Genomic DNA, 10,901 nt, shown 5'->3' with positions numbered 1-10,901 from the left:
CAACACTCCACTCTTTTTCTTTCCCTCTCTTTTTTTTTCCCCAGTCTCAAAACCCAAATCTTAAACCCTAATAATAAAAAAAAAAAAACTCGAAGCTGTTGGGGGTTCAATTTGTTAAATTAGAGAGAAAGGTAACTTCCGAATTAGCTTCTAATCTAGTTTACAGTATTCATCTGTTATATATTAGGTTGCGTTCGTTTGAATTCTACGTAACATTGTCGATAATAAGTAGCAAGTGATTTGGTTGATTTTTTCCTTGTGTCGAGGGTTTAGTGATGGGGTTTATAGTATGAGAAGAGAAATGTCCTGTGAGTTGAATAGTCAATTCAAGAAAATAATGAGATATCCTTTGGGCCCAGTTTTCAGCCAGGCTGAATCATACTTGCCCACTTTATGTTCTTCTGATTATTACATGGTACCTTCCTTGAAGGAGTTAGAAGCTTGGGAACACACTGATCTTGGTTATTGTTGCCGAGTTAATGATTTTACAGTTGGAAGATCTGGTTATGGTTTTATTAAGTTTCTTGGTCAGACTGACGTTAGATGCTTAAATATAGATGAAATTGTCAAGTTTCATAGGCATGGTGTAGTTGTATATGAAGATGAAAAGGACAAGCCTGCTGTCGGTCAGGGCCTAAACAAGGTTTCGATAGTAACTTTGATCCTTCAAGTACGATTGCCAACTTTTGGAGGGAAGGCACTGGACAACATTGTGAAGAAACTAAGGAGAAAAACAGAAAGACAAGGAGCTAGTTTTATTTCATTTGACCCGCTAAGTGGTGAATGGAAATTTATGGTTCCTCATTTCAGTAAATTTGGGCTAGATGATGAAGATGATATCATGGATGAATCGACAGATCTTCAGCATCCTGGGGAGATCGATAATGATGACATATCAGAAGACGATGAGGAAGATCTAGTACATCCTGATGGAACGGTTCTGTTACATTCTCTTCCTGCTCACCTGAGGCTTGATCCAAACAAGATGCAAGAAATGAGAGCGTTGATGTTTTCGGCAGAGGAGTCTGAAGAATTTGATGGAACATTTTCACCCGAGAAACAGTCCAAAAGTAAAGATTATGCGAGGCCTGCTCTACAGTATTCTGCTCTGAAAATGAGTCACAAAAACAGTCCACCCTCTGTTCGGAAAACTCCATTAGCTTTGCTCGAGTATAATACCTCTAACTCGAACCAAAGCCCGCCTGGTAGCATTCTCATGACCTCACAAAATATATTTAGGCCTCTTAAGAGAACCAAAGTAGAAGGGTTCAAACTGGACCTGAAATTTGAAACTCCAATAACTGGAAGCCACTCAAACAATGTTGTTGATGCAGCATTGTTCATGGGAAGATCATTTAGGGTTGGCTGGGGCCCGAATGGTATCCTTGTTCACACAGGTACTCCTGTTGGTAAAACTGGTTCTTGGAAGGGGTTATCTTCTGTAATTAACGTGGAAAAGGTTGCGCTTGATAAAGTTGTCCGGGACGAGCATAATAAAGTCAAAGATGAGCTTATTGATTTATGTTTTATTTCTCCACTTGAGCTGCACAAGTCCATAAATCATGAAACAAAAAAGATTGAAGTTGGATCTTGTAGACTTAAACTTCAGAAGATTGTATCAGATTGCTTGATGCTTCCTGAGATCTGCGGGGGTTATATAGGGATTATAGAGAGGAAGCTTGATGTTCCTGGGTTAACTTTATCTGCCCGTACAATACTGATGCATCAAGTCATGATATGGGAATTAATAAAAGTTCTTTTTTCAGCCAGGAATATTGGGAATCGAAAAACGGATGATGATGATGATGAAGAGATAATGCATGGTGAGGACAGCTCGTCAGAGATTGACGTGGAAGCACTCCCTCTTGTTCGAAGAGCAGGGTTTAGTTATTGGTTGCAAGAGAGTGTTTGCCATCGCGTACAGGATGGGATAAGCTGCTTGAACGAGTCCAGTGATTTAGAACATATATTCTTACTCTTGACTGGACGGCAGTTAGATGCATCAGTGGAATTGGCTGCTTCCAGAGGTGATGTGAGATTGGGTTGCTTATTGAGTCAGGCTGGTGGTTCTATGGTGAATCGGGCTGATGTTGCTCGACAGATTGACCTCTGGAGAATCAGTGGACTTGACTTCAACTTCATGGAGAAGGATAGGATAAAACTGTATGAATTACTTGCTGGTAATATTCAAGGTGCTCTAAGTGATTCACAAGTTGACTGGAAAAGATATCTTGGATTGTTGATGTGGTATCAGCTACCACCAGATACTTCATTGCCTAAAATTATTGACACATACAAGCAACTTCTTCAGGATGGAGGAGCCCCATATCCGATCCCAATCTATATTGATGAAGGGCCACTTGAAGAGGAAGTGAGTTGGAGTCTTGGGGATCGCTTTGATCTGGCTTATTATCTTATGCTCCTTCATGCTAATGAAAAAACGGAATTTGGGCTCTTAAAAACTATGTTTAGTGCCTTCTCTTCAACCCATGATGCCCTTGATTATCACATGATCTGGCATCAACGTGCCATATTGGAAGCTGTTGGTGTTTTCAGTTCAAATGATCTCCACGTACTTGACATGAGCCTTGTTTCTCAGCTACTCTCTGTTGGTCTATGTCATTGGGCCATTTATGTTGTTCTTCAGATGCCTTACCGTGACGATTTCCCATTTCTCCAGGCGAATCTTATTAGGGAAATTTTGTTCCAGTACTGCGAATTCTGGAGCTCACAAGAAATACAACGCCAGTTTATTAAAGAACTAGATGTTCCCTCGGAATGGATGAATGAGGCAATGGTATGTTATTTCTGGCATTATTCTTCGTGTTTATATATATGGGGAGGGATAGAGCCACATTCTCTTACGCCCCCACATTATGTATACATTCAAGGAAAATGTGGACTTAAAAGATGAATTAAAAGCTGATTTTTTGTGGACATTATCTCCTCACCATGGAGAACATGCTCCCCAAAAATCAGCTCATTCTAAAAAGTCCAGCTCTGTCAAAACTTGTTATGGAATCATACAATTGTGGACCGTTAGATAAAAGGTTCAAAATTGGGCACAATGGTTTGCATGGTTAGACACATCCAAATGATATTGTTTTTTATGAGGATGATCTCCATGCTGGGGAGATCATATCCACAAAAATTTTGCCCTTAATACATTTTGAAACTCATAGATGTGGGCGCAAATGTGGGTATAAAGAATGTGGCTCTATCCCTCCCCAAAATAATATATTATCCAGGGGAAGGCGACAAAATAATTATATAATTAATTGCAAATAAAATAATAAATATCTAGGGGGAAGGTGACAAGCGCTCTACAAGTTGCACCGCTAGTCCCCTTTTTTTTGCAGAATTTGTAGTGTAGAAAACTGTATTCACTTTCGATACTTTCTTTAGCGGAGTTGTGCTGCTACCAAAAGATTTTATGGATGTTGTTGACTTTCATTTCCTACCATGCAGGCTGTATATTTCCAATACCAAGGAGATCATCCAAAGGCTCTTGAGCATTTTCTTCAATCTTGCAACTGGCAAAAAGCGCACTCCATATTCATGACTTTAGTTGCTCATTCACTCTTTTTGTCAGGTGACTATCTGATCTTCTGAACCCAATAAATCTTGATTGTACTGCGATGTTTCATCGTTTTAGGTCCTGTGTAATTAAAATTAAAATTTGGGTGATGGCGTGTATAATTGACACATTAAAGTGCAAAGCTGGTGAGCCAAACTCTAAACCTCTGATTAGTTACCATAATGTTTAACCGCAGTTTTCGAAACGTCATCTATGCCATCAGGAAGAATGTTATACTTGATCGGATGGTTAGGATGATCTTTTGTCAAACTATTATTGCTACCCCAAACTGCCTAGGATCAGAGGATGGGCTGAAGGGGACTTCACTTGCCAAGGCTATATAGCCCTTTCTAGCCCCATTTAAGATAATGCATTACAATGTGATTATCAATTACCCCTTCTCTTATGCAATCTTTTCTGGCTGAACGGCTAGTAAGTCACCATCTTGGAAGTTTGGAAGCAAACTTAAAAAGGATTAGAATAATAGAAGGACGAAGAAGAAGAAGAAGAATAGTTGGTCTTTAGTTTTGTTATCCACGTCATGTGAAAGGGCTAAGTTGTGCTGTTTCTGAGTAGGCAAAGTAGGAATTAGACTGATTTTTACTGACTTGTTTATTGATCACTAGTCATTATTTTGGTTGCTCTTGGATCCTGAATTTATCAAGATGTTGTTAAGCAGTCAGGCTATACTCTTCACTCAGTACTTTGTCAAACTTTTACTTATTTATATCCGTGCAGCTAAACATTCAGAGATTTGGAGAATTGCAACTTCTATGGAAGAGCACAAACCAGAAATTGCTGATTGGGATTTGGGCGCAGGGATATATATTGCTTTCTACCATTTAAGGAGTTCTTTAGAAGATCTGAATTTAATGTCTGAACTGGTAAGACAACCTGTCATCAATTTCCACAATTTTGATTTCTCAAATTTCCTGGGCCCTAGTATATCCTTCAGTAATAAATCGATACTGTTTTTGACCGAAGTATGAACGTTGGCGAGACCGGATTATTGTTACTAATTAAACCGGAGTTTATTAATGTTTTTCAACTAGCACCAGGTGCTAGTTATGTTTCGTAACGAGCAGCAACTAGAAGCCTGTGTCAGTGGTAACCTCAGCCTTTATTTGATATCCCTAAAAGAGGGTGCATGATGAGCCTAGTAGTCTACACTTCCAGAAATGGAAACTTCTCATAGAAGTCAAGCAAATTATATAAATGAGATACAGTTTCTATATTAAATCGAACAGCGTGCCATTCTCATTAACGTGATGGTACACAATGGAAATCATCCTATAATTAGACCGGCCACAAAAGCCGTCTATTCCCTAAAAGCGGTGAAATATACAATTTTTCAGTCACGATTAGCAATAAGCATCGTTGATATTGTCCCGTTGGAATGATTCCTTTGAGTGCCAAGTATCTAAGTGTTCGGGCAATAAATCACCTAAACACACTAATGAAGTTGTAAGGGGTGTTGCTTGTGGTGGAGGAGAGACTGAACCATGTCAATGGCTGCCTACGTATCAAGAGTGTTTACTGGAATCGAGTTTTCATGGCCGTAGTTCTTTGTAAAAGAGAAGTGATATTTATAGATGTAGAAAATAAGTAAGAGTTCTTAGAGCACAAGGACTTTCACTGGATAAGATTGGCCAATTGAACTTGTGACCGGCCCAGGTGGTTAACTGAATCTGTGAGCCGTCCAGTTGACTGCCTGAACCTATGAGCCGTCCAGATGTCTAACTAAACCTGTGAGCCCTCCAGGTGGCCAATTGAACCTTTGAGCCGTCCAGGTGTCAAACTGAACACGTGAGTTGTCCAAGTGGCCAACTGAACATGTGAGCCGTCCAGGTGGCCAACTGGACCTGTGAGCTGTCCAGGTATCTATGAGCGGCTTGGTCACATAGACTTATGATCAAGACTAAGTCCCCAATGGAATCCATTAGTAAGGGTACCAATATGGTGGTACATACACTAAGGATTATGCATAAGCTATTATACCTAAATGGTATATCCATATGGTTTGATGAAGAAGGAATCTATTTGAAATGCAATTTGTCTGCAGCTGACAGAAGTCCAGTTGTGTTGCATTGACATTTTGAATGGAAAGTCTGCCAGTTTCGGTCTTTCGGTGCATAATTTAATGAATTAGAATGCCATTCAAATGTATTATATTTACACGATATGGACCGAGTTAAGATCGGGAAATAATTCAGGAAAGGGACAATTAGTTTAAGCACACACTCTCTCTCTCTGACTGGGAAATTGCAGTTTTGCTCCCCTTTTTGCCGTACTTAGTGAGTTGTCTCCTCTTGGGACATCAGGTTGATATGGGCTGATCTGGCAGGGAAACAAATATGGTATACACTGTTGGGACCATCTATTCCCAAGTCTTCTGGACCGAAAATTTGGGGCGCTATCCCTTAAAAGATTGCTTTTGTTTGCCGAATGTGCTGCCTTGGGGCATATCTAACTGGTAATGATCTTTGCGTGCTTAAGCTATTCTGGGCCTTTAAGCTATTCTGTTTTTCACACTTTGCTTGCCCATCTATTCTTTTGGAACCTATGCTGTTTGTCTCCCTTGAATCTTTGTGTAGAATGTGCTGGGATCTCTTGAGGTTCTTTTAGCTTCATGACCTGGGAGTATTCTCTTTGAGGGGTAGTCATGTGTGGTACTGTGGTCCTTGCTCCGTTTCTCTGTTATGTTAGTGTGGAGGTTGTGAACGCAAGTGTTGACTTTTTGAGTGCGTTTATGCTGACTGTATAGTTGGGTGAAATTGGAAGAGTGGGATTAGAGGCACAGTTTATCTTTAGGTGGAATAGTGGTTTCATTGTGCTTGGCTCTGTTATGTTGAGTCGATACTGCTTTTGGGAGTGGGTGGTCGTGGCTGTGTTTTCAATTCCTAATTGTGTATACCTGTTTTTTCCCCTATTTAGGTTTTGTCTTGTAGAGGGTGTGATTGCGGCTTCTGGTTGTCTATAATTATATCAATACATTGTCTCTTTTGAAGTTGTTATTGTCGGTTCCCCGACTTTCCTATCTATTGGTTTATGGATAATTTTTTTTCTTTGATGTTATGAAGTTTCATTGTCTTTGGCAGGATTCTCTTGAGAGCAGAAGTGAAGCTTGTAGAGACTTTTTTGGGCGTTTGAAAGAATCATTGGCAGTTTGGGGAAGCAGATTACCAGTCGATGCCAGGTATTTACATTGCTGCTGTTATTTGCATTAAATATATCTGTGGACGGAAACATGAATTCCGGTCTCTTTTGTGCACCTTTTCGAATATTATTGCAATTAGTTTTTGAGGTCAGCCGCAGGAGTTCTAGCATCTTATTTAATTTCCAGGAGAACATTCTTTGCTATGTAAGCATCTAATGGAGTATATCACTATAACCTAAAGCTGACACAGCTCAATTGGTACTCTTGAAATTCTGATATTAATTCGTAACGGGATGGATTAGTTGATCTCTTAATCATATTACTATTTATGGCTTATCTTAAAAGCGATTTTATAGCTGAAGAATCTGGCCCGGGTATAAGTTTGCCACACATATATGCTGCTATGGTGAGACATGATACCATGGCTGGAATCGAGACCTTTTGCTTCAAGTTCTAAAGTTAACAATTTATCTCCCCCCCACTCTTTTTATTTTTATAGAAGGGTCCTTACTTGCAATTCCGTCTACTTCTATGCCCATGTATTTAAAGCAATTTGCATGATCATAACTAAATCCTCAGTTGGGTATTGTTGGCATGGATACATTCGTCAATGATTTCCTTGAACACTTAATGCTACTGATCAAGACATGCTGTTTTGCTACATTCATTTCAGAGCGACTTATTCAAAAATGGCAGAAGAGATTTGTTGTTTGCTCCAATCGAATGAAGTTAAGGCCTCCTGTGAAGTTCAGTTAAGCTGCTACAATACCATGTTTACTGCTCCCATACCTGAAGACCTGCGTTCTTGTCATTTACAGGAAGCAATATCACTTTTCACTTACTTTCTTTCAGAAACAGCATCATAGATCACTAATTATGAATGTATTTAAGGCGATCAATTATATATTTTAGCTTTATTGTTGTAATTTCTTATGTCCTATGTATTATCATCCAATGCTTTCTCATTAGTGGCATGTTCCTAAGCCACTGACCATTTGGTTTATGAAGAGAGCAGGCTATTTTTTTATGAAAAAACCTCAAGATTGATTGTCAATTTGTCATGCTTGGTCATGATTTATATAGAGCTTATCCATGACATAACGACTCTTCCCGCGGCCTTTATTTTTCTGGTTGTATACTCTGAAAACATCTTTTTGTGCAAGTCACTTTTCTAACATAGTGATACTAAGGAGGATTACTTCACCGTATTTTTTTTTCTGGACAAAATTGCTATACTTTGTCCATTTCTTATAGCTACATCAGTCAAAGCAGCCAAAAAGAGTGCGCAGGAGTCTGGCAATTTTAGAGACACCAAATTTGCAGTATTTTTTTCGACAGCCAGGTGTTAGTGTAAACACGAGGGGTAGGGTTAAAAACCTGCACCCATGTAGGGGAGATCTGGTCCTCATTTATCAACTTAAGTATGGGAATGACATTATCTGAAATACTCAATTCCTCCCCCTTAAAAATGTTCAATGCCCTCTAGAGTTTGTAAAAGTCTTCCAGTTTTAAAATGCGTCCCTTTTCAATTTCAATTGTGGAATGATAAGTCTGATGTATCAGTGCATGACAAAGTTCCTGTTATCTGATTGGTTTGTTATGGTTTACTAGTATCACATCCCTACTAGATGAGCTAAGGTCAACGACTTTTTTGTACTTGGGGGAGACCCTAATTTCCCATCTAGTGGGGGTGAAATCCTAATTGGCTCATCTAGGGTTGTAAGACTTGTGTAAAGCGCTGGAAATAACAACAGAAGAAATAACCTTTCGTGAAACTCCAAGTGAACATTCTGATTATGATGCGAGGACAAGAAATAAGCTAACTACTCCATTAAGTTGGAGGTACAAACTACGTTTTCCATTGCTTGTGTTAAGAATCATTTACAACAGTTGGTAAACCACCTCTATGAACATGACTGAATGAGAGAATTGGTGTTTTTACACCCAATGATTTGAAAAATAAACTAAAAGCATTGAAAGTTTCTTCACGACATAGATGGTCACCATTTTTCGGCCGTGGGATGTTGAAGAATTCTTCCTGAAATGGCGGCTGCAAGTGCCGCTTTGAAACTAGGATCGTTTGACAATGAAGAAGCCATTTGTTCAACCAAAAACTGTTTGTATGCTGGTGACTGGTCAACTCCCTGATTAGAAATTTTAGTGTCATGACTAAATCCGGGTTGGGTAAGATCAAGTGTTATAGAGGGACCTGAAGAACCAACCAAGGTCGAATATGGAACTGACTTCAGTGTAACCCCTTGCGTTATACCTAAAGTCGCATCGGCTTGAGAAGGGTGTGCGTGGTTGTGTTCGCCTTCGTATGTAGCAACAAGGATGGAACGATCTTCTACACTTCTTTGTACCTTCTTTTTGACAGGGCAGCTAGGGGCAAACGAGCACTTGAAATAAGCTCTAGGACATGGGTTGTCTCTGGTTACTTTCTGACCATATTTCCTCCATTGGTACCCATCCTTAAATATCTGTGTTTCAACAATAAGAAGCAAATGTATGGTTCAGTTATCAGTACTTTGAATGATTACCTAACTTGTATAACAGCATATTCCATGTGAAACTTAACACAACTTTTCTTCATCGGTATTAGAGATGTATTTCATCCTATTAAGCTGTAGTCATACTTGCATATCATAAGTATTACAGAGGACCTGCATGAATTATATTTGGAACTTACAAGGCTGGTATCGGATGCATCGGTCCTGACGCATGCTTTAGATGTCTTTGTTTTTGTTCATTTTTTGGTTTCTTGCTTGATTCTTCGTCGCTAGAGCTACTTTCTGCACTTCCATTAATTCTGTTAAGGTTACTATTGTCATCGCTTTCTGCCTTCCTCTTCTTTGGTGGAGTGGGTGCTTTTGAGGAGTTCTGGCTTGTTAATTCTATCAAATGACTCTGTAGAGTTCTGTAGTTTTCGCACATCATTGTGAGCATATCGCTCAACCTCTTGTTTTCTGCATTCATTCGGTGCAACTCCTCTGCTAGAACACCAGCCTAAACACAAACACAAGTGCTAAATCATTAGTTCCTAGTAGAAATGTGGCATTATTGTTCAATGCAAAATCTAGAAATCAAATCGTACGTTTCTAGAAAAGAACAGTCTATATAGCTATATAGCTATGTTGTTCTTCATACTAACCTCGTCTTTTGTCGAAATCTTCTTTCCCACGTCCATAAAATTGAATTCCAGATCTTTTTTCTATTCCAAAGAAAAGAAGACAATGAAAAGTTAGACTCCATGACACTTCAAATGAGTAGCCAAACTAATAATGGAGCATGGGTGTTTTGAATTCAGATCATAAATACGTCTTACTCACCGGTATACCATCTTTAGGCCGGATAGAATTGATATTAAGTTCAAGATTGATCAGTGAAGTATCCATTGAAGTAGTTGAGTCAGTAATCGCCATATATGAACAAGTCTTAGGTTATTCTAGGAAAATAGTTCAATCAAATAACTCTATGAGATTGCCTATAGAACTGAATGAAATGAAGAAGATGAGTAGAAAAGTTGCCTAACTGAATGAAATGAGTAAGTTGGCTTAGCATTATATAGAGAATGGTGGCGGAGTGGTCTTTGCTTTGATTTTTTAAGAAAGTCACAGGAAATTAAGTCATGGATAGATAAGGCTGGAATATGGTGGACACACACGAGGTGTTCGGCATTGTAAACAAAAAGTCAAGTGGGGCAAATAGTTACTATTCTAAATGCTTATTTTAGGCTTCTACTGAACATACAAGTTGTACTTTAGATCAAAAGTCAAGGTCAAGCGTGATACGTTGAAGTCCATCGTGTCGACGACAGTGAGAGGCTTTGTTTGCTTTCGATCTACGATTAAACATACTAATTAGACAATTAGTACATGCTTTCCATCCTCCTGTACAGTTGGAAAGTTTAATCAAGAAGTTGACCATCAAATGAGATCATATGGTTAAGAATGTCCCTCTAGTTTGCTTTCCAGGCTATGGGTTCTCTCTTGAACACGGCCAATACACGAGTGTTGAAATTTTGAAGTGTGACCAACTGGCCATGTAGTGTGATTCCAGAATGGGATGGGAGCCCGCACTTATTTCGTACAGTGGTTTTGAGGCATAATATATTTACGTAAAAGGAAAAATAAAAAAAACAGATGGATGGTCAAGCTAAGATAAGTA

General features: G+C 39.1%; 2 protein-coding genes across 2 annotated transcripts; one reads left to right on the top strand and one right to left on the bottom strand.

Moving 5' to 3' along the window:
• Positions 1–7,788, top strand: SAR3 (SUPPRESSOR OF AUXIN RESISTANCE 3). The gene is made up of 6 exons (XM_086573432.1): positions 1–131; positions 267–2,797; positions 3,469–3,592; positions 4,316–4,461; positions 6,676–6,773; positions 7,408–7,788. Exons 2-6 carry the CDS (start codon positions 290–292, stop codon positions 7,598–7,600), a joined length of 3,069 nt encoding a protein of 1,022 aa, XP_086429558.1. The 5' UTR covers positions 1–131; positions 267–289; the 3' UTR covers positions 7,601–7,788.
• Positions 7,789–8,570: 782 nt separating this feature from the next.
• Positions 8,571–10,285, bottom strand: LOC147486578 (putative WRKY transcription factor 40). Its single transcript, XM_086573433.1, is given in 5 exon segments — positions 8,571–9,214; positions 9,424–9,479; positions 9,482–9,740; positions 9,886–9,945; positions 10,064–10,285. Coding segments are annotated over 5 exon segments (948 nt in total). The 5' UTR covers positions 10,157–10,285; the 3' UTR covers positions 8,571–8,734.
• Between the last annotated feature and the right edge of the window lie 616 nt (positions 10,286–10,901).

The sequence above is a fragment of the Coptis chinensis genome, chromosome 7 (genome assembly GCF_015680905.1).
Source record: "Coptis chinensis isolate HL-2020 chromosome 7, ASM1568090v1, whole genome shotgun sequence".
Classification (NCBI taxonomy): Eukaryota; Viridiplantae; Streptophyta; class Magnoliopsida; order Ranunculales; family Ranunculaceae; genus Coptis; species Coptis chinensis.
Note: the sequence above shows the minus strand (reverse complement) of the source record. Positions and strands in the feature narration are given on the sequence as shown.

What these genes read in the sequence shown, in the direction of transcription:
- SAR3 (XM_086573432.1), top strand. Translation starts at nt 290, where the DNA reads ATGAGAAGAGAAATGTCCTGTGAGTTGAATAGTCAATTCAAGAAAATA. An exon ending in TCATTCACTCTTTTTGTCAG is followed by an intron (nt 3,593 to 4,315) that starts GTGACTATCTGA and finishes ATATCCGTGCAG; the next exon opens with CTAAACATTCAGAGATTTGG. An exon ending in AGATTACCAGTCGATGCCAG is followed by an intron (nt 6,774 to 7,407) that starts GTATTTACATTG and finishes CATTCATTTCAG; the next exon opens with AGCGACTTATTCAAAAATGG.